The sequence below is a fragment of the Eleutherodactylus coqui genome, chromosome 6 (assembly GCF_035609145.1).
Source record: "Eleutherodactylus coqui strain aEleCoq1 chromosome 6, aEleCoq1.hap1, whole genome shotgun sequence".
In the NCBI taxonomy this organism is placed as follows: Eukaryota; Metazoa; Chordata; class Amphibia; order Anura; family Eleutherodactylidae; genus Eleutherodactylus; species Eleutherodactylus coqui.
Genome location: NC_089842.1, coordinates 77,116,154 through 77,140,128, shown reverse-complemented (window position 1 = coordinate 77,140,128; position 23,975 = coordinate 77,116,154). Strand labels below are relative to the sequence as shown.

At 45.7% G+C, this 23,975-nt stretch overlaps 1 protein-coding gene across 1 annotated transcript; it reads right to left on the bottom strand.

Moving 5' to 3' along the window:
- Positions 1 to 4,815, bottom strand: LOC136633606 (uncharacterized). The gene is made up of 2 exons (XM_066609365.1): positions 4,770 to 4,815; positions 1 to 701 (listed from the first exon to the last, which is right to left on the bottom strand). The coding sequence occupies exons 1-2, from the start codon at positions 4,813 to 4,815 to the stop codon at positions 1 to 3; spliced, it is 747 nt and encodes a 248-aa protein (XP_066465462.1).
- Between the last annotated feature and the right edge of the window lie 19,160 nt (positions 4,816 to 23,975).

The window sequence follows — 23,975 nt, the reverse complement described above, 5'->3', positions numbered from 1 at the left end:
CTAAGTACTCATGCACATAGCCATATTGCCTTTTGTACAAAGCAGGGCTACTATCGAAGGTACGAGAGGAGTTGGCCTGGAAGGTCTCGCTCCTCTTGAAGGAGTTGTCCTGGAAGGTCTAGCTGCTCTCTTGGAGAAGTTGCCCTGAAAGGTCTTGTTGCTCTTGGAAGAGTTGTCCTGGAAGGTCTCGCTGCTCTTGGAGGAGTTGGCCTGGAACGTTTCGCTGCTCTTGGAGGAGTTGGCCTGGAAGGTTTCGCTGCTCTTGGAGGAGTTGGCCTGGAAGGTTTCGCTGCTCTTGGAGGAGTTGGCCTGGAAGGTTTCGCTGCTCTTGGAGGAGTTGGCCTGGAAGGTTTCGCTGCTCTTGGAGGAGTTGGCCTGGAAGGTTTCGCTGCTCTTGGAGGAGTTGGCCTGGAAGGTTTCGCTGCTCTTGGAGGAGTTGGCCTGGAAGGTTTCGCTGCTCTTGGAGGAGTTGGCCTGGAAGGTTTCGCTGCTCTTGGAGGAGTTGGCCTGGAAGGTTTCGCTGCTCTTGGAGGAGTTGGCCTGGAAGGTTTCGCTGCTCTTGGAGGAGTTGGCCTGGAAGGTTTCGCTGCTCTTGGAGGAGTTGGCCTGGAAGGTTTCGCTGCTCTTGGAGGATTTAGCCTGGAAGGTTTCGCTGCTCTTGGAGGATTTAGCCTGGAAGGTCTCGCTGCTAGTTATGAATCCTGTGTGTCAGTGTTACAGCCTCCATAGAGTTTCCTGTAACTGCTTGATATTCACTGGAAGTAGGAAGGGAGGTCTCTGCACAAAGAAGTCTCACAATGACCTCTACAAGGCATCTCCATGGAGCAGTGTCCTACAGTCCAAGCATCCAGACTCCATACACAATAGTACATGCAGAGTAGAGCACTCTAGGATTGCCCCCACTGCATCGGGGTCATGGCCATCTATTTAAATGCTCACTGCTGTAGCTTTAATTACTACACACTGAGCTACATGTGAGATCTGACATCTAAATGTCATTAATTGTAAAGCAAAGGGTTAATAGTGGTAGGGAAGAAACACAATGTGATAAACATCCTTGAACTTTATAATAGGGTTTTGTTATAGTGACAACATATTCCACAGCACTATTCAATCTTATTGTAGCAAAGCCCAGATATAAAAATATATAGTCACTGGCACACAAAAACTGCTGACGATGTCACAAAATTCACAGGGGAAAGTCTGTTTGTGTCTGTGCAATGCTGGAGAAGCGCTAAACACTGAAGGGCCTCATTCAAGTTGCCATAATGCAGCTGGAAGATTTGCATGCTCATTGAAGGTGCTCAATCAGCCCCACCCTGAGACACAAACAGGGGCACTCGCTAGTGAAGGCTCTTTGGTCTGCCATGGATCATCGCAGTCTGTTTAGCTCTACCTGGGAAAAGGCTTAATAGACTGAAGGCCCATTTACACGTAGCGATGATCACTCAAACAACAGTCTGAGTGAGAGCTTTGAGCCATCATTTTGCATAAACTATTAAGTAGCTACTCAGCTATTAAGTGTGTAAATGAAGCCTTAGCTGAAAGCAGTTAATAACCCAAGGGCTCTTATCTGCATTCAGTTCCTTTGTTCTCCAGCGGGAAACAATGCTATCAGCACTCCCTGTGGAGAACTGCTGATAAGGCTGAAAGAGGATTTGTAGGGTGATCTGAATTTAAAGATCTGCTACCCGTACACAAAAAGTGTGCGATGGCCGCACGTTTAGACGCAACAATTATCGTTCAAACGATCGCTTTTAGCGATTTTTGAGCGATCATCGCTCCGTGAAAATGGTCCTTAACATTAAAAATACAACATACTATAATAATAATGCAGTGCAGTATATTGTAGAGGCAAGCAAGTAACCACAAGTTTAGCTCCCTTCTGCGGGGGCCAAAGAAAAGTGTGAAAATTAAGTTTCAATTTGTTTTTTTGCTGTAATATTTTTAAAAACTTTTGAGTTAAATAAAATCTTAATTTTTCACATTTAAAACAATTATACATAATTTGTATTGCTGCGTCTGTAAAATTCCAAAATTAAAACGTCACACTATTTATCCCGTGCAATGAACGTTATAAGAAAAAAATACATAATGCTAAAATTGTGGAGATGTTTTTCAGCATCCATTCTACAAAAAAAAAAATTCAATGTAGAGCGATCAAAAAAGTCATATGTACCCAAGAACGGTACCGATTGAATCTACAGGTTGCACCGCTGTGAATGAATTCTTTTTTCACTGAGGCAGGCACGTAGTCTATTATTCAAACTTTCAAGCCCTTCACAGTATAGACGACTAAAAGTTCCAATTTTTATTACTCAAATATTAAAACTTAGGGCCAACAAAGCCACCCTCACATATCACTTTATGGTGGAGACCCTCCTGGAAAATATGTTGACTGTGCACAACAGAATGTTGAATAACCATCTTTTTGGGGGTTTTCCGCAACACCAAAATTAAAAAGATCTCTTAGGCTGCCTTTGGCGAGTCAGTAACCGTAGACTCCCGCAGGAGGACACCTGAATAGGTGTATGAGAGTATCTCATTTAGATTGAGGAAGAACCCACTCCTCCCATAGATCTCAGGGTACTGAAGGAAGAAGCGGACAATTGCTTCAATGATGTGAAGTGAAGCAAGCTGCTTGATCAGACATTGGTGAAAGAAGGCAATGGATGCCAATGTCTCCTCTTGTACTAATTGATAGAGCAGTGCATAAAAATGCAGTTTGTCAAGAGGCTATGCGCTTACTAGTGCAGTGGTAGTGCCTAATGGATTGTGTATGAATTTTGTGGTTCATAGATTCTTGGTTATTCTAGATTTAGAAGTAAAGAAATACTCAGTTCGAGATTTATGACGGTTCAACGTGCTTCTCTGTCGATGTTGACAGTTAATCAGGAACCTGTTACAGCTTTACTTATAAAAAAAAAGTTGTTTTTTTTACTGAACATTCAGAGATCTGGAGACTGAACTATATTGTAATGAATGATAGTAAGAGGTTTCAGGGTCTCTCATAGTATGTACTCCCTATAGCTCCCTTCTGTGTAGTCTGCTCGTTTCCTTCACTGAAGAGCCCTTGACAGTCCAAAAAGATTAAGGACTGTCGATTAAGCAGCTCCTGAGGGGATGTGATGAGGAGAGTAGGCTAACCAGTGGGTCCAATAGGTTATAGACAGTAATAGTATTATCGGACCCTAAAGGAAGGTTACTGGTCAAAAGAGCCTCACAAAGCTGACAGCTAAATAGAATGGCGCAGAGAGGTTAAGCAGAGAATGCCCTGTCTTCAACTAGGATTTATGCTCCGTTCAAAAATAAAGAAAAGAAAAAAATGCAGAGATAAGACCTGTAGCCTTGATGGTAGACCACAGGTATATGACAGTATGTCAGAGTAGCCAGAGTTAAAGGGGTGGTCTCGCGAAACCAAGTGGGGTTATACACTTCCGTATGGCCATATTAATGCACTTTGTAATGTACATTGTGCATTAAATATGAGCCATACAGAAGTTATTCCACTTACCTGCTCCGTTGCTAGCGTCCTCGTCTCCATGGTTCCGTCTAAATTCGCTGGCAGCTTGCTTTTTTAGACGCGCTTGCGCAGTCCGGTCTTCTCCATTCAGCACGAGCCGCTTCAGTGTGCTCCCCGCTACAGCTCTTCTGCGCATGCGCAGACGAGCTGTCACTGCTCGGGAGCGCGCTGAAGCGGCCATTCTGCACCATCCTCTGTTAGAGGAAGGTGCAGAAACTGGAGCTGCCCAGCGGAGAAGCCCAGCCCAGCCCAGCAGCCCCGAGAAGCGTCCCAGGTAAGTGATGGGTCGGGGGGGGGGCTGTCGCTGCGCCGGGCTGCGCCGGGGGGGCTGTCGCTGCGCCGGGGGGGGGCTGTCGCTGCGCCGGGGGGGGGCTGTCGCTAGGCCGGGGGGGGCTGCCGCTGTGATGGGGGGGCTGTCGCTAGGCCGGGGGGGGCTGTCGCTAGGCCGGGGGGGGCTGCCGCTGTGATGGGGGGGCTGTCGCTAGGCCGGGGGGGCTGCCGCTGCGCCGGGGGGGCTGCCGCTGTGATGGGGGGGCTGTCGCTAGGCCGGGGGGGGCTGTCGCTAGGCCGGGGGGGGCTGCCGCTGTGATGGGGGGGCTGTCGCTAGGCCGGGGGGGGCTGTCGCTAGGCCGGGGGGGGCTGCCGCTGTGATGGGGGGGCTGTCGCTAGGCCGGGGGGGGCTGTCGCTAGGCCGGGGGGGGCTGCCGCTGTGATGGGGGGGCTGTCGCTAGGCCGGGGGGGGCTGCCGCTGCGCCGGGCTGCGCCGGGGGGGCTGTCGCTAGGCCGGGGGGGGCTGCCGCTAGGCCGGGGGAACTAGCGCTGGGCTCCGGAACCTAGCGCTGGGCTCCGGGGCCTTCACCTGGGCTGAGGGTCTAGCGCTGGGGAGCCGGGGGCTAGCGCCGGTTACCTGCTGTCTGGTCGGCGGCTGCGGGGCGTCTGGTCGGCGGCTGCGATGCGTCCGGTTGCCATGGAGACACAGCTGGCGGCGTCTCGGGAGCGCGCACGTCGGGCTGCAGCGAGCGACGGGGAAAGAGCCGGCGGCCATCTTGAGGAAACTTTTATAAGTTGCTGAAACGCTGGAACGGTAAGTACGAACCAGCTAGAAATGTCATTTACAGGGGGGCTTTGTAATGTATGTTTAATGGGGGGGACTGGGCAAAAAAAAAAATTAACTGCTTCCTCGAGACATCTCCTTTAAATAGCAGTCAATGGCCCTCTCCAAGGGGTGGGATTTCATATCTCCTACCAATCAATGAGCAGTGGGTGTATTCAGCATCAAAGTTGACACCCATCGTAAAGTGCAAGGAGTTAAAACAAAGTCAGTCTAGCAGTTACTTGCTCAAAAATGAAAGGATAGTCATAGCACCTCTGAAAACAAACATCATCTACCCCTCAATCGCAGTACTAAGCTGCTGATTGCCTAGGTTGAGTGAAAAAAACATTACCGTTGCTCCAGGTATCTCATTGGTCAGTAGTGCGTACGTCACTATAGGCGTGAACTAGCGGGTATATTCTGATCTAAGCTGACAATAACATCAGAGTCAGGGGGCATGGTCTGAACACGTCATTCAGCCAGGTCCGCCTTCTCCTTCAGATGTGCCTGCCAAGATGTGGGGAAGTAGTGTACTCACAACTGACCAATGGGATACCTGGAGCAATGGTAATGTTTTTCTCACTCAACCCAAGCGATCGTCAGCTTAGTACGGCAATCCAGGAGTAGATGTTTGTTTTCAGAGGCACTATGACTATCCTTTCATTTTTGTGAAAGTAACTGCTAGACTGACTATGTTTTAATTCCTTAAACTTAAGATGGGTATCAACTTTGATGCTGAATACACCCCCTGCTCATTGATTGGTAGGGGATAGGAAATCCACTACCCGGGAAGGGTCATTGGCTGCTATTTAAATCGACCGTCATATAGCTGGTCTACTATCAAGGCCACAGGTCTTATTTCAGCATTTTTTCTTTTCTTTGATTTATTTTTGAATGGAGCATAAATTCTAGTTGAAGACCAGGCATTCTCTGCTTAACCTCCTCTGAGCAATTCTACTTAGCTGTCAGCTTTGTGAGGCTCTTTTGACCGCTAACCTTCTTACTTTTAAGATTTAGGAAGTAGCAATTAGTTATCCGCTTTAGGGTCCGATAACAGTACTGTTTATAACTAGAGATGATCGAGCACCCAAATGCACAGGTCCTCCTCCTCCTAACGAGCACCATCAAGTAATCTAATACTCGAACGAACATCAAGCTCGGCAGAGTACGTTCGCTCAACTCTATTTATAACCTATTGGACCCACTGGTTAGCCTACTCTCCTCATCACATCCCCTCGGCAGCTGCTTAATCGACAGTCCTTAATCCAATTGGTCTGTCAAGGGCTCTTCGGTGAAGGAAATGAACAGACTACAGAGAAGGGAGCTATAGGGAGACTCTGAGATACCCTGAAACCCCTTACTATCATTCACTACAATATAGCTCAGTCTCCATATTTTCAATAAGGGGTCCCCACCATAAAGTTATATGTGAGTGTGGCTTTGTTAGCCTTAAGTGTTAAGATTTAATGTTTGGGTAATAAAAATTGGTACTTTTAGTCGTCTATACTGTGAAGGGCTGTGAATGAATTCAGTGAATAATCACTTCTGTGTCAAAGTAGGGGAGCGCTGATCGTTGGGATGACGGTTAGGCGCTCAACATACACATGGCTTGAAAAGAATTGCGCTGACATGAAATCATAAACTCCCTGACAATAGAACAATGAAGATAAGAGTCGTCCATTATCTGCAGCTTCCCAACTCCCAATTACTGCTCCCAGGGCTACCCAGCTCTCCCATACTCCTAGAAGTGTCAGAATTGTTCACGTCCTGGGTGACTAGCAGTAAAGATGCTGCAATGGTTGCCATGTTGGTTGTTATAAACGGCCCTTTGAAGCCAACCATAATTATGATGTGGCCCTAAGTGAAAATGAGTTTGACATCCCTGCCTCAGGCTGGCTTTACATGGGCGTAAGCATATTTACATGCGCAGTTGTGAGATGGGCGTTGTGTCTTTGCACACGCCTGTGCAGATTTTTGTGCACGCGCAAAAAAACACACAAGTATGCTCCCTGTGATTTCAAGGGCCAGTTAAGTTTCATATGGGCTATTTGGTGCGTAGTACGCACTAGAATAGGACACGCTAAGATTGTTTTGTGCGACTGAAATTCACGTGACCTAACTCATTGAAATCAATGGATTCTAATCACTGAGTATTGCACATGCAAACTTTCCATGCATGATACGCAACGCAAATGCGTTTGTGTGAATAAGCCTTCATAGTAATAATGCCCCAATATGTCTCCTTTGTAATAGTGCCCCTCCAATATGCTTACAATAACAGGGTGGTGAGTGTAGCCGGGGGCCTTTCACATCAAACTTTCTATCATTCTGCAGCATTGCTCAGTCACATCAACCAGCATCAGAACGCAACTTCTTCCCTAGAGCTTGGTCTGTGTGCTAGAGATAAAGGGGAGGAGTCAGATACTGGCGGGTGATCGTGTGACCGAATGGTGCTGCTGTGGCATAACAGGAAGTTTGATGTGAAAGCACCACCGGGTAGATGGTGGGACCAGCCTGGAAAGGGGCCTTTAGAGCTGATCATAATAGGGGCAGTTTGGACAGCCATGGAACCACTGGCCCAGCTACCCTAAACTGCCCCATTATAATCCACCATTGGCCCTAAGGTGTGATGAGCTCATGTTTGATCACAACGTTAGATAGCGAATAGAGATGAGCGAGCACGCTCGGATAAGGCAGTTACTCGAGTGAGCATCGCCCTTCTCGAGTAACTGCATTCTCATCCGAGCAGGCTCGGGGGGGAGGGGGGCGAGAGATCTCTCTCACTCTCCCCCCCCCCCGTTTCCTCCCGTCGCCCCCCGCGCCTGCAGTTACCCGAGAAGAGCGATGCTCGCTCAAGTAACTGCCTTATCCGAGCATGCTCGCTCATCTCTAATACCGAACTTTAACTTGGAGCCTCTCATAAGTTTTTGCTGCAAAGGGGCCCCTAGGATATGATGATGAATATGGTGGTTACATGCAGGCAGCTGCAGATACAATCCAAAAGCCCCCCAATCACCTGTGATCCCCTCGATCCATGTTCAAGGTCAAAATTTCATTGCAAATAATCTTCCAAACCAACAAAAATACATAAACGTCTGGACACTAGAATCATGAACGTGCCGAAGAGGTCACCGCCGACACAGTAAGAAGAGTCCAAGACCCCCTGAGTTGAGAAACCCCAGAGTCACTAGCTGCTGCCAAGAGAACAGAAACACGAGACGTGAAAACACTTTCTAAGCACAAAATAATTTTTCTTGACGTCACAGGTCCGTAATTGAAGATTTCAGAATTGGAAAAATCTCTTTGGAAAATTCCAAAAGAGATATGAGAAGATTCAGATCACTGCCATTATCCAGTGTGTTGGTCTCATACCTGGTACCCAACACCTGGTGCATAGACTGCATAGACCCCACAGACCCCGTATCTACACCCCTGACGTTCTTTCACCAGTTGAGGAGCTAGTGGAGAGCTGGCATTAGTACACAGTTGTCTTCCATCAGTAACTGGTGCCGCCACATCTATGGGGTTAGAAATGAGTCCTGTCTCTTTTGCAAGCTGGATGGCGGCTGTATATGATTGTGCTAAACTATATTATGAAGGCAGCTCTGGATGTAACCTAATTAAATGCGATTTAATGGCAGTGTTTTGAATGCAGCTCTGGCTGTGGCAGCTCACAGTGATCATTCCAGTCCAACGGCCACAGTGAATAATAGCACATTTGTTATTGATAAATATGACGCACAATGATTGCAATAATTTGTTGTAATACATGTCTCCTGGAGACGTTTCCAGAGTGGAACAAAGTTACTGCTGCAGATGGGAAAACCACGTGGCAACACAGAGAATGATGAGTGAATGCTTGTACTGATCCTGTTACTTCTTATTCAGCAGGTACATCCAGAACTGAGCTGCCATCCCAATTTGTTATGATCATCAGGAGAAATCCTCCTATATTGTTGTTGGGGCAGTTGCTATGTAACTGCTTCCACAAGGTGACCCATTAGAGGGAATCTGGTGACCACACTGCTGAGCCTTGTTAGAGAAAGGAGTGTCTGATTAGTTAGTCTCTTTTTAAATAGTTTTGGTTTCTGCAGAGTGGTGCAGTTGATAGCTACCCAGTACTCCTTGTTCTAGTACAAGTTGTAGTCCAGTCTTTTCTAGTCTGCCCAGTCAGCATGTCTTGCTCCTTAGTTTAGTAGTCCAGTTTGTTGTTTGAATCTATTCTTGTCTGTTGGTCTTTGCCCTGAGTCATTGCAGCATTTGTTTCTTTAGGGTCCTCTCACACCTGGAAGCATGAAAGCACCGCGATTTTACTTTAGTTTTCTGCCCCAGTTCCCTGCGCCCGACAGCATATTTTAGCGCACTCCATCATTGTGATGGGTGAGGAGGTGTGCTAAGCGTCCAAAAATAAAGCAGACAGCACTCGAAAATCACAACGCTAGAAAGCGCCGTCCAGCGCTGCGATTGAACACATGCGTGCGAGACCCCATTGATTTCAATAGAAGCGTTATACCGCAATTACAGCGGCATTCAAAACCTAAGCCTCTTGTCTGGCCCCTAGTGATCCCTTGCTCTCAGAGATAGGCTTTTAGACAGGGTCATCCATAGAAACAACTTAGGCATGTTTAGGAATAGTGGGGTCTGGTGCTGAGGGGCAGTGTCCTGGAGAGATTAGGAGAGACCTATGAATAACCAGTGTTAGGGTAAGCATTTCTCTCGTTCTTATTTCGTTTCCATACCATATGTTCCAGCCTACACTGGTAGTTTCATTATATTCTTCTGGTTTTTTTTTAAATAAGAAGGTACCTCCAAGGTCATCAGGTCCAACCCCCTGCTCAATTCAGGATCACGAAATCATACCAGACAGATGTCTGTCCAGCCTCCTGTGGCAACTTGTTCCACTCATTGATCACCCTCACTGTCAGAAAGTTGTTTTTTTTCTAATATCTAATCTGTTTCTCCTCTTTTTTCAGTTGTATTCCATTGCTTCTAGTCTTTCCTTGTGCAAATGAGAATAGGGCTGATCCCTCTGCACTGTGGCAGCTCTCAGATATTTGTAGACCGCTATCAAATCTCCTCTCAGCCTTTTTTGCAAAGATAAACACTCCCAGATCCTTTAACCGTTCCTCATAGGACATGATTTGCAGACCGCTCACCATCTTGATAACTTTTCTCTGAACTTGCTCCAGTTTGTCTATGTATTTTTTAAAGTGGGGTGCCCAGAACTGGACACAGTATTCCAGATGAGGTCTGACCATGGAAGAGTAGAGGGGCATAATTACCTCACGTGATCTAGACTCTATGCTTCTTTTAAAACATCTCAGAATTGTGTTTAAACATGAGTCAGCAGTGTGATGCAGCAGCAAAAAGGCAGTCTGTGATCTATTAGTATACCCAAGTCTTTTTCACATGTGCTGCTGCTTAGCCCAATTCCCCACATTCCGTATGTGCTTTTTTTTTCATTTTTCTTTCCCAGATTTAGGACTAAGCATTTCCCCCTGTTAAATACCATTCTGTTAGTCTCTGCCCACTGTTCAAGCTTGTCTAGATCTTTTTGAATTCTTCCCCTCTTCTCTATTGTTAGCTATTATATATGAGCAAACGTACTCGGTTCGGGTGTTTTTGGACCCGAGCACCGCTTTTTCCGAGTAACTGACTACTCGGACGAAAAGATTCGGGGGGCGCCGGGGGCGCTGGGGGCGCACGGGGGGTTGCAGAGGGGAGTGGGGGGGGGGAGAGAGAGCTCCCCACTGTTCCCCACTGCTACCCCCCGCTCCACCACGCCGCCCCCTGAATCTTTTCGTCCGAGTGGTCAGTTACTCGGAAAAAGCGGTGCTCGGGTCCAAAAACACCCAAACCCAAGTATGCTCGCTCATCTCTATTAGCTATTCCTTCCAGCTTTGTGTTGTTGGCAAGTTTGATCAGTTTCCCATCAATTCCCTCCTCCAGATCATTTATAAAAATGTTGAACAACAGTGGGCCCAGGACAGAGCCTTATGGTACCCCACTTGATAGATTCTTCCACTTTGAGTACGATCACTCAGCCAGTTGTGAATCCACCTTATCAGTTGCCTTGTCAATCCCATATTTGCTCATTTTTTCAATAAGGATGGTATGAAATACTTTGTCAAATGTTTCACTAAAGTCAAGATATACGATATCCACTGCATTTCCCTGATCAACCCAGGCAGTGATTCTGTCATAGAAGGAAATTTAGATTCATCTGGCATGACTTGTTTGTTACAAACTAGAGATGAGCGAGCGTACTCGCTAAGGCAAACTTCTCGAGCGAGTAGTGTTTTATGCGAGTACCTGCCCGCTCGTCTCAAAAGATTCGGGTGCCGGCGGGGGAGAGCGGGGAGGCGGGGAGATCTCTCTCTCTCTCCCCCCTGCTCACTCCCGCAACTCACCGCTCTCCACCGCCGGCACCCGAATCTTTTGAGACGAGCGGGCAGGTACTCGCAAAAGGCGCTACTCGCTCGAGTAGTTTGCCTTAGCGAGTACGCTCGCTCATCTCTATTACAAACTCATGTTGGCTCCATTTAATTACTCCATTCTCATCTAAGTACTTGCATACATGCTGTTTAATAATTTCTTCAAAAATCTTTCCCATTATAAAGGCAGGCTCACAGGCCTGTAGTTTCCTGGGTCCTTCTTCTTCCCTCTTTTGAAGTTAAGGACTAAATTTGCCTTTCTACAATCTTCTGGAACTTCTGTTCTCCAGGAATTTTCAAAAATTACATCCAGTGATTCACCAATTACCTCTGCTGCTTCCTTTAGTATACTAGGATGTAATTCATCTGGAACTGGAGACTTGAATTCATCTGTTTATAGGTACCCTGGATTCTTTTATCCCCCTAATAGCACAGGGAACGTCAGCTGATATTACATTTACTTTCTGAGGGAAACAGATACGAAATAGGAATTTAAGAGTTGAGCCTTCTCAACATCATTTTTAACCAATACACCATTTTCATCCTGTAAGCATCCAATAGCATATTTGACTTTTCTTTTGCTTCTGACATACCCCCCAAATCCTTTTTTTAGTTGCTTTTGGCCTCTCTTGCAAGCCTCAATTCATTATCAGCTTTAGCTCTTCTGACACTTACCCTACAGTTTATACAGACCACTTTATATTCTTCTTTAGATATGCCCCCTACTTTCCACTTGATAAAAATTTCTTTTTTAGCATGTGTTTTAGTTCTGTGTTCATCCATCCTGGTCTCTTTAACCCCTTAGTGACCAAGCCTGTTTGCGCCTTAATGACCAGGCCAAATTTTGCAAATCTGACATGTATCACTTAAACATGGAAAAACACCAGAAAGGTTTTGCATATCCAAGCGATTCTGACATTGTTTTTTCGCCACATATTGTACTTCATTTAGGCGGAAAAAATAGACCGATAGAATTTGTGTTTATTTATTAAAAGCGCCAAAATTGGGAAAATTTTGAAAAAATCGTCATTTTTTCACATTTCCAACTGCAATATCTTAAATATGTGCAAACATAATATAGAAATTTTTGCTAAGATTTATATTTCCACCCGTTTACTTTATTTTGGGCGCACATTGTAAAAACTTTCGTTTTTTTTAACCATTTAGGAGACATTCAAATTTAACATTACTTTTTAGCATTTTAAGAAACACTTTGTTTTCGTACACCAAGCCAAGATTGGAAAGGCTCGAGAGTGTCAGAATAATAGATACCCCCACAAATGACCCCATTTTAAAAACTACACCCCTTAGTTTATTCACTGAGGGGTGTCATGAGTATTTTGACCCCACAGGTTTTTTTCAAGAATTAATTCAATTTAGAGGAGAAAAAGTAAAATTTCATATTTTTGCAAATCTATCATTTTAAAGACATATTTTTTTCCAATAGTTTACATGAAAATGAGGATTTACACCCCAAAATGGATACCCCTGTTTCTGCCGTGTTCAGAAATATACCCATTGCGGCCCTAATATTATATCTGAGTCCACAACGGGGCCCAAAACGAAAGGAGTAGTCAGTGTCTTTCAGAACAGAAATTTTGCTTGAAGTCATTTTAGACCCCATAGCACACATGTAGAGTTCTTGAGCGCCCAAAACCATAGAAAACCCCCACAAATGACCCCATTTTGAAAACTAGACCCCTTAAGGAATTTATCTAGGGGTGTACTGCATATTTTGACCCCACAGTTATTGAATGAATTTAAGCCGAACAAAAGGAAAAAATTTGAATTTTTGTTTTTTTGGCAATTCTGTCATTTTAAAAACAGCTTTTTTTGTACAGCACACACATGAAGGAAGACTTGCACCCCAAAATGGATACCCCTATTTGTGCTGTTTTCAGAAATATACCCATTGTGGCCCTAATCTTATGTCCTCATGCACAACGGGGCCCAAAATGAAAGGAGTAATCGGTGGCTTTCAGAACATAGATTTTGCTTGAAGTCCTTTTAGGCCCCATTGCCCACTTGTAGAGTTCTTGAGCGCCCAAAACCATAGAGAACCCCCACAAATTACCCCATTTTGAAAACTAGACCCCATAACGAATTTATCTAGAGGTGTACTGTGTATTTTAACCCTACATTTTGTGAATAGATCTAAGCAAAGCAGTAAGAAAAAAATTACGATTTTCATTTTTTGGGCTATTGTGTCAATTTAAAAACAGGTTTTTTTGTACAGCACACATATAAATGACAACTTTTACCCCAAAACGGATACCCCTGTTTGTCCCGTGTTCAGAAACATACCCATTGTGGCCCTAATAGACTTACAGGACACATGGCTAGGCCTACAATAAAAGGAATACCCGTTAGATTTCAGGGTACAACTGAATAAATTCCAGGCCCCGTTGCCCACTTATAGAGCCATTGAGCGGCCAAAACGATAAAGAACCCCCACAAATGACCCCATTTTGAAAACTAGACCCCTTAACAAATTCATCTAGGGGTGTACTGCGTATTTTGACCCCACAGTATTTGAATGACTCTAAGCAAAGCAGAAGGAAAAAGTAACGATTTTCAATTTTTGGGGCAATTTTTTAAATTTAAAAACAGTTTTTTTGTACAGTGTACATAGGAATGAAGACGGTCACCCCAAAATGGATACCCCCGTTTGTTCCGTGTTCAGAAACATACCCATTGTGGCCCTCATCTACTTACATGACCCATGGCATGGCAAGGCCTATAAAGGAGGGAACACCCGTTGGATTTCAGGGCACAACTGAATAAATCCCAGGCCCCATTGCTTATTTGAACGGAATAAAAATTGACTCCCTAAAATTCCCCCCCCCCCCCTCCCACACCAACTCCGCGCCCTTTTTGGCGTTCGCAAATCTTAGATAAAAGTAATAATGTGAACTGTGTGGTATTTCCAAAGACAGGGGTAATTACGGAGGCTGGTTGGAATGGGCCTATGGGGCAATAAAACCTCCTCTCATGCTTTTTGGGGGTCATTTCTTGACCTCAGTAGCGGGTATGGGGTGTAAAAAGTGGCGTTCCGTGAGTCTCCGTAAGCTTGATGAGGTGCGGCGGTCTCACATAGAAGGCCCTCAACAAGGTGCTCCTGGAACTGCAGGAAGGCGAACGTTCCCGGGGCTTCTTGGAAAATACGTATCACAGGTAGCGGTCTGAATAACGCCAGGCTCACACAGCCGTGGGTGGAATCCGCTTGCGGAGGCCCGCAGCGGATCCCAGCTGTGAGCCTGGCTGTGACCCTGCGTACGGCCACGTAATGTACTGTGCATAACTGCCTACTCACACAGGCGGTCATACGCAGTACCTTTTTTTTGTTTGTATTTCCCGCACCGTCGCTTAGCGATGACGCGGGTACCCGCAGCCCGTATACAACGTAGTTGCGTATGGGCTGCGGGTATATCTGCGACCATGGAGCACAATGGGCTCTATGCTGCGGATAGCCGCGGTAAAATAGAACCTGCTGCGTTCTTTTTTCTGCGAGTGGATTACACAATTCCGACCCGCTAATGTGAGCGGAATTGGGTAATCCAATGCGATTGATCTGCGTATTACCGTGGATCAGACTCATGCGGAATCCGTAATTCCTATCCGGTCATGTGAGACCGACCTAAGGTAGATCGCTACCTTTTTATCACGTGACCGGGGACCGCTGAACGAGGCCACACGTCACTGCTTCAGGCTCTCGGCGACCGTTGGTCGCTGGGAGCAAGGAGATTTTAAGTTTCTTGGGCTCCCTGACTCCTGCGCATGTGTCCGGTGTTTTGCCGGCGGTCGCATGTGCAGAATCCGGATAAGTTCACGGATGAGGATTGCATCGGGGTTCAAATACAGAGGCCTCCGGTAAAAAGTTTCATCTCCTCTCATCGATCGCATCGGTGAGGGGAGATGAAACTTCAAATTTTTTTTTAAACTTTTACGTGATCGCCATTATCCATTGGATAACGGCGAACACATGATCAGGAACCGCTCACCGCGGCCCGCCGTGAAATCTCCGGGCTCTTGGCTCAGTTTTGTAACCAGGAGCAGGGAGATTTTCAATTATCCTGGCAATCCACAGCTTTTGCGCATGCGTCCGCCATTTTGGCGACGGGTGTGTGCGCAGAAGCTGGGGTAAGGTCCGCGGATAAATCTGGGGGCCTTATGTGCGTACTTTGATCCTCCCTCATGGATATGATCCGTGAGGGGAGATGAAACGTACACTTTTTAAACTTTTTCAAACTTTTTTTCCCACTTTTTTTTTACTATACATGATCACTGTCATCCATTGGATGACAGTGATCATGTCTCCAGTGACATCCCTCTGTTCCAGGCTACACATGGCAGCCTGGAGCAGAGGAATTTTAAATTTCCCAGGGCTCGAGCCCCTCTGTGCACGCGCCCGATGTCAATCATCGGTCGCGCATGCGCAGACGGGGATTCGGGCACCTGGGACATCGGGGACGACTTAGGTGAGTATTTTCACCTCCCCTCATGGATCTGATCCATGAGGGGAGGTGAAACCAGCACTTTTTTTTTACTTTTCAAACTTTTTCGCGATCGCCGCTATCCGGTGGACAGCGGCGATCGCGGGCCCGGGGACTGCTCACCGCGGTCCCCGGTAACACCTCCTGGTTCCCGGCTACCTTCAGGAGCCGGGAGCCAGGAGGTTTTGAATTTGCTGGGGGCTCCCGGGCTTCTGCGCATGCTCGTGACGTAATCATCTGGCGCGCATGCGCAGAAGGCCGCCGGTGGGTCCGGGAGGACCAGATCTCCGGGGGACACCGCCGACAAGACAGGTGAGAATTTTCAGCTCCCCTGATGGTTCCGATCCATCAGGGGAGCTGAATATCTAACTTTTGGGGCACTTTTATTTACTTTTTTGCGATCGGCGCTATCGATTGGATAGCGCCGATCGCAATGCTGGGGGGGGGGGGGGGGGGGGGTGTCCCCGCAGCCCGGGATGACAGCTCCATGCTGTCGGCTACCTACGGGATTGTTAATAATTGTGCTTTGAAAATCTCAATTCACAAAATTTTCCATCCTTTTTCGACATTTCTGTCCTTAAGAACATCCAGCCATTGGATTGTTCCTACCCTCTTTCTGAGTCCATTAAAATCTGCCTTTCTGAAATAGAACCTTGCGGTCTGCTTCTTCTCAGGTCTTTCTCCCCTTGTCATTTGAAATTCTTTTGAGTGATTCTTTTTAAAATAAAAAAGTTATAATTCTTTGGAACTAAAGTGGTTAAAGGGAACCTGTCCCGTCCCCACAGCACCATAAACCAAGTTATTCTGCTGGTAGTGGACATGATAGGGAGCCGGATGATGTTTTCTTTTCCAGTCACCTGGGTCCGCGATTCAGCACGGTCCACTCTGAAAAGAGATTTCCATGCCACACATTGACGGCGTTCGATCACTGGAGCGGATGAGTATAAAAAATTCATCACACGGCTCTCCATCCCATCCCTATAACAGCACCTTTAAAAAAATCAGACATTGACTTACAGGAATGCTGCCTTCTGATAGGTGGCGCCAGTAGCTTTATGCCTCAGCTGGAGACAATTGATGACATTTTTCTGCACCAGTTTAGCATTCAAAACCGAACAGAAAACGTAACGTTTTTCTGTCCAGGATAGGGAAACATCCCGCATAAAACTTATGTGCTAGAAAACTATGGGATCCGTTCAGTTTCCGTCTGACATTTCACTACAATGGCTGGGGGCAAAAAGACAACGGATAACCAGAAACGTGGGAAGTCGGCCTAAAATGTCTGAATCTGACAGATTTAGGACATGGGCGGTGGTCTCCGTCCACTACTGCTATCACCTGGTGTGTAACACTGCGTCACAATGTGGCAGGGGGCGGAACATAAAATAAGAATCTTTTATAATCAGAACTTCACATTCCTGAACTATCCAAACTTTCCAGACTCCCTTCAGCCACACGCCAGCCTTATCTCAGAAGTTGTGAAACTTGCTGTACTGGATGTCAAACCTCCCACATCCCCCTCCTAACTCCTCCAAACCCGGATAAACATCTGAAAAATGTTCTGGAGAAGACCGAATATGGGAAACAGACAATATCCTGGAAGGAGGCAGCAGCTCCACTTCCAATAGAACTATAATCTCCGTATATCGGATGGAACTGATTTACTTATCTAGTGCTGATCCTAAGTTGCATCATTTCATGTGAATAGCCAGTTTCACAATTCTGCTGTTGCATAAGGTCTTAAGACCCCATATACTATAGGGGAAAAAAAAGCCGAGCACACTCACTGGAGGAGGCAGGAGAAATAACGGTCAGCCGAACAAGCGTTCATCTGACAGCTATTGAAGGTGTATCATATAGGCGCCTGTACACTCCAGAGCTGCACTTACAATTCTGCTGTTACATAAGGTCTTAAATTCCAGTCACATCAAGCACTGCTGTCACGGTTCTGAGAGTTTCCTGGCATCTCTGTGCTGCAGAACCTGTATTGTACGGCTTCTTTCCATTGGTTCAGTGTTGGTATGGAGAATGTCTACAGTTACGGCCAAAAGTTTTGAGATTGACATAAATTTTGGCTTTCAAAAAGTTTGTTGCTTCAGAGCTTTTCGGCAGATGTTTCTATGCCATACTGAAGTACAATTTTAAGCATTTCAGAAGCTTGTAAACTTTTGACAAATACTTCAAGTTTAGACAAAGACTCAATATTTGCAGTGTTGACCCTTATTTTTCAAGACTTCTGCAATTAGTCGTTGAGTGCTGGATATCAGTTTCTGGGCCAAATCCTGACTGATGGCATTGGCAACCTATTCTTGCCTAACCAGTGCTTGTAGTGTATCACAATTTCTGTGTTTTTGTTTGTCCATACGCTTTTTGAGAATTGAGATCGGAGGAGTTTCCTGGCCCTGGACCCAAAATGTCAATGTTTAGTTCACCGAGCCACTTAGTTTTATCATTTTTGCCTTGTGACATGGAGGTCCATCATGCTGAAAAAAACATTGTTCATCACCAAATGGCTCCTGGACTGTTGAGAGAAGTTGCTCTTGGAGTTCGTTTAGATAACATTCATCGTGGCAGCGTTCTTAGGCAAAATTATAAGTGAGCCCAATCCCTTGGGTGAAAAGCCCCCCCACACATGAATGGTCTCTGAATGCTTTACTGTTGGTAGGACACAGGACTCATGCTAGCACTCACCTTTTCTTTTCTGGACAATTATTCTTTTAGATGTCCACAGCTGTATTTGGCATTGGAACCAGAGGGCTGGTGCCTAGGGCAGCCATATGTGAATATATAACATTTAATAAATTTGGTACATTTTGCTCCAGCGAACTTCATTTTTAGAAAGTGTATGAAATGCCAGTCTTAATAAAGTTCTCCCCTTGTATTTTGATAAAAATGCATCGGATTAAAAAAATATGAAGAATATCTCTGAAATATATTTTTATGTAAGAACTATAAGAACTAGAGATGAGCGAGCATACTCGCGAAGGACAATTACTTGACCGAGCATTGTCCTTAGCGAGTACCTGTCCGCTCGGAAGAAAAGGTTCGGGTGCCGGCGTGGGTGAGCGGTGAGTTGCAGGATTGAGCAGAGGGGAGAGAGGGAGAGAGGGATCTCCCCTCCGTTCCTCTCCGCCGGCACCCGAGCCTTTTCTTCCGAGTGGGCAGGTATTCGCTAAGGACAATGCTCGGTCGAGCAATTGTCCTTAGCGAGTATTCTCGCTCATCTCTAATAAGAACGCATCCTTACACCCATACCCAAAACAGCCTCAAGTCACTTCGGGGAAGAAGCAATCCTCCTGCCGCGGCCGCACCAGCAGATTGCGGATTTTCTCTCCTTGAAAACAATGGGCGTTGAGAAATTACACAGCCAGATGGAACACGTTGCAATTTGTTTCTCACATTGCGGTGCCATGCAGGAAAACATCACTCGTGTATGACCCCATTCAAAATAATAGGGTTCATATTTGTGCATCTCACAAGATTTTCCTCGCCCGTGTGAGGCCAGCCTTGGACAATAACCTCATGAGCTGAGTATGAGATCCACAGTATAGCTCCCACCCCTAACAGCAGCTAGCAAAGCCCCTACCCCGCTTATAGGCCTGTTAGCTAGATCTCACTGACTGCCGCTGGACAACCTTTCCCCTCTCTGATGCCGTCTAAGTATGTCCAGTAGGTGGCAGCATCAACACTGCACTTTCTGCCAGTTAGTTTCTGTAAATCCTAAAATATGCCATAAATGTCTATAATGAGAGGAATCCTTTAATTCTTCACCATTTTCAAGATATTTCCTTGATGATAATTAAATAGGGATTGTTTATTATTTGCAGAGGCTAAAATCTATCCTGACCAGATGCTTCTTACAGCAGAGGATGTGTTACAAACTACCAGTATAAGCATTCCTCCTTGCCAGCTAAACATATCCAAAGCACAAATCTTTATTCTGTCTAGGTCTCCAGGCTGATAGCCCTAGTCTGCACTGATACATTGCAACAAACTCACCAACTGTGTGAGCAGGCCTCATCTGGACAGGATCTCAGCTGACATCTCTGCTAAGGTCGTTAGCGCCGCTGCGGGATTCTGCATGTGGCATCCAGCGCTGCCGTGTGCAGGGGGCCTTACACAGGACGATTAGCAGTCAAAACAAATTTGAGTGATAATTGTGCAGTGCAAATGCAAAAAAAACCACAAAAAACTCACTATTTGTTCAGTCAGCTTTTAAAGCTTGCTCTGTGTAAAGGGGCCCGGGCGCTCAGCGCTGAGCAAGAAGCCTGCGAGCCAGCGGTGAAGTGTCAGTATAAACGCTCTTCACAAGCTCTAACCACCTTAGCGGTGACGTCAGCGCTCGCTCAGTCGGTTGTCCGTGTAAAAGGGCCATTATGTCACAATGGGTTCTGTCGACTTAAAGGGGTTGTCTCGCACCGAAACGGGTTTTTTTTTCTCCATAGGCCCCCCGTTCAGCGCAGGACAACCCCAAAGGATGTGTTAAAAAAAAAAAAAAATTTTATTACTTACCCGAATCCCCGCTCTGCGACGTCTTCCTTCTTCCTTCACCAAGATGGCCGCTGGGATCTTCACCCACGATGCACCGCGGGTCTTCTCCCATGGTGCACCGTGGGCTCTGTGCGGTCCATTGCCGATTCCAGCCTCCTGATTGGCTGGAATCGGCACACATGATGGGGCGGAGCTACGAGGACCAGCTCTCCGGCACGAGCAGCCCCATTCACCAGGAAGAAGACCGCACAGCGCAAGCGCGTCTAAAAAAGCAAGAAGACATCAGAATTAGACAGATCCATGGCGACGGAGACGCTAGCAACGGAGCAGGTAAGTGAATAACTTCTGTATGGCTCATATTTAATGCACGATGTACATTACAAAGTGCATTAATATGGCCATACAGAAGTGTATAACCCCACTTGCTGCCGCGAGACAACCCCTTTAAGGGAACAATAGCTTTTTAATAGGTTAAGATTCAATGACTTCCTGCTCTGTATCATCAGAATCAAGGTGACGTGTCATCAGTCGTACAAGAGCCTTTTGTTTGCCCATACGGATCATCTTTTTTTAAAAATAAACAAACAGTCAAAAATGAATAATAACTTAATGTAAACAGCCAATGAGCGATCAGTAGTTTGCTCTTCGTATTTAATTCAGACATGAAAATCTTCGACTTGTTCATTAATCATTTGGTTTAAATGTCAACAGTCATTCACATTCGCTGTATATGTGAATGAGACCAATGTCTCGTTTATACAGGCAGATACATCGTTGGCTCGTTTAAACCGGCTACACGAGTGAATGAACAGCATTGGCTTGTTCAAACAACAAAATCGACAGGTTTTTGGGCATAAAGACAACACAAATGTTTTGTAGATTTTTATCTCTACTTTTCAAAACCCATGACTTTATTTTTCCGTTGACATAGGCGTAGAAGGGCTTGTTTTTTGCATGGCGAGGTGTCATTTTTATTTGTACCTTTTTTTGGGTACAAAAGAGTTGGACATACATTCTATTTTTTTCTGGCGGGCAGGGAAAAAAACAAATTCTGCAGAATCCTTAAGCAAAAATGACATTTTTTTCTGTGGGATGATACGATCACGCGAATACTAATTATTTTTTTTTAGGTTTTTTCTCGTATATACAAACTTTCAAAAATTTTCTATTTGAATTGCGGCATTCAACGACCCATTACTTTTTTTTTATTATTTCTCCCAAGTGTGGAGTGCTGTAGGCCTTGTTTTTTGCATTCCAAGCTCTAGTTTTTATTGGTACCACTTTGGGGGTACAGATGGCTTTTGTGGCAAACTTTAATTGCGTTGTTGTGGGAGCTGAGATGAATGCAAAAAGACATTTTGGCTCAGTTGTTTTTTTCCTCCTCTTACAACCTCTGCTGTGCAGGCTAAAAAAGTGCCCAGTTTATTATACAGGTCGTTACGGATACAATGCTATTAAAAGCAGTGTTTTTTTTATTATATCAAGAGGAAAGTGCACAAATCTTATTTTTGTACCATTTAATTTTTTTTCTGCAATTATGTCCCTATATGGGACTTGAACCTGCAGACCCATGACCACTCTGATAATACATTGCAGTACTTCTATACTGCAATGTATTATCGCTATTATTACAGAAGCAATCATAGGCCATGACAACACACGGGCCCTCTATTTTTACATAGCAGAGGGTCGATGACATCATAAAAAGGGGCACCCTCCTGCTGTGAACCCTTTACTTGCCAAGATCAACATGGATTGTGGCATGAAACAGGTTAATGACCAGCATCGGTGTTCTCACTGACCCCTGCTATTGCAGCAGGCGGCCAGCTGTCAGTTCCAGCCCGCTCCGAGTGTGGATGGCGCAGCCTCAGCTTCTGAGCACGCACCATCCATAGGATATAAACGTGCATCCACTTATGCATATAAAATCTGATAGTGCCATTTCTCATCAATACCTCCATTAACCATTATATTTTCTACTTGGGATACGTGAGATTGCATGTACATGTTACCCCCTCAACTCTGCATATGAAATGAGACTCGCAGCATTTAAAGGGCTGAACCAAGATTGACTTCTCACCTATTCACAAGTGATAAAGGAGAACGGGCATCCTCTTCGCTGCACCCCCACAGTGATGTAGAGATGGAACGCATGTGTGACCGCCGCTGTATTCATTCATCTCCACAGGTGGATTTCAGTTTGAAGATGGGAACATTGTGCCCTCATACTCTAGACTGGTGATAGGTGATAAAAAGTAATCTAGGTAGAACCCCTTTAAGTACAGAGAAGTTGTGTAATCTAATCCATTTACCAGCAGATAGCACTCCCAACCGCAGGCCGAAGGTTACGACCCCCGGGATAGAAGCGGTGACCTTACAGACGGAGTATTTAGAGGAAGGAGCCCGGAATAACCACCATGAGACCAACCCCTCAAATAGAGGAAACCTGAGGAGTTGGGATCATCTTCTATGTCTAGAAGAGGCAACAACTGGATTATAACAGGAGCAGCGGGCGCAAAGCCAAGGGTGGTTTTGCACTTCATTTTGCAGTGCACCTCAAAGCTATAATGTGGGAAGGATTTCCCGGTCCATTTCCTCCTAAAGAAGAACGCAACTGAACAGGTATACCATGTGCTGCCTCCATTGTAAATTAAAAATAAATGCGTAAATGCGCATACTGATTGGTGCATCTATATGGCAAAGTGCAGCAGCCTAGTTGCACAAGATGATAAAAACATGGCCGCTCTTATAAAACAAAAACAAAACACAACTACATTCAAGTTTTGCATGAAATTGCAGCTCAGCCATATTTACTTAAATGGAGCTGCCCTGCAATGACAGACAGAAACATGACTGCTTTGTTCCAGAAACCACGCCGCACCTGTCGTGGGTTTTAACTCCGCACAGCCCATTTAATAGAACTTCTACTTGCGGCAACCATAAAGGAAGGTTACTAAAGACAGACCTACAGCTAGCATGGAGATTAATCAGCCTATGTAGTTCTGCATGCAGGATGCGCCCTCTAGTGGTGCTTCCTTTATCAGAAAGGATTCCTGTGTAGCGCTATTCTTCACAAGAACCATTTCCATGGACCAGCGAGTAATGCTGCGTTTAGACTGAACGATCACAGAAAATCGCTCAAACAAGCAAAACTAGATGATGATCGAGCAGTGTAAGCGCAGCCAATGACTGAAGGATGAACTAGAATCGTGTGTTTCCTGTTCGTCGTTCAGTTTCAGCGATTGCTTGTTCAATTGTTGGGCAGTTTAAATACCGCTTTACATTCCTACATGATCCGCTGAGCAAGCGAGCGAAAACTGCCTGCTTCTCAACCATTGTGAAGTCTAAACATGCAGCCCGAAATGTATATTTTTCTAAACTAGTTCTTTCAGTTCGCTGTGAATGAGAACGACTGAACGAGCCAACGATGCTTGCAGAAAATGAACAAATCATTTAATCATCGGCAGTGTTGATGCTGAACGATCATTTCATGTAAAAAAAAAAAAAAAAAAAAAAAAACACTTTTAGGGCTTATTCAGATGACCGTATATCGGCTGGGTTTTCACACCCCACCCTGCCCCCTCCCATTGCAAATAGTGGCAAGGGGCAGGAGCTCAGCACTGCTCACGGCTCTTCCAGCCTCCTCCCTCTGCAGAGAGGGATACTGTATATATCGGCCGGCGTGAATACCCGGCCGATATACGGTCGTCTGAAGCCGACAATCTGATGGTAATTCCACAGCTGAAGTCCTGAGGCATTTGGCGTGGGTTTTGAAAGCTGCTTATTCCACTGCGGCCATTTCTCCCCATAGAAAGGTGAGAGCCGGCAGTGGAAAATGCAATACAATTGACATGCCATGGCTTTGAATTCCACGCGGCATGTCAGCTTCAGCACAGCCTGGTCGCAACGGACTGTCAGCAAATCTTGTCTACTTTGCTGCT

Bases quoted from the DNA above. Each gene is read 5' to 3' on its own strand.
- LOC136633606 (XM_066609365.1), bottom strand. From the start codon at position 4,815: ATGGGTGTCAACTTTGATGCTGAATACACCCACTGCTCATTGATTG. The intron at 702-4,769 runs GTAGGAGATATG...ACTGACACACAG, and splicing joins CACCCACTGCTCATTGATTG to GATTCATAACTAGCAGCGAG.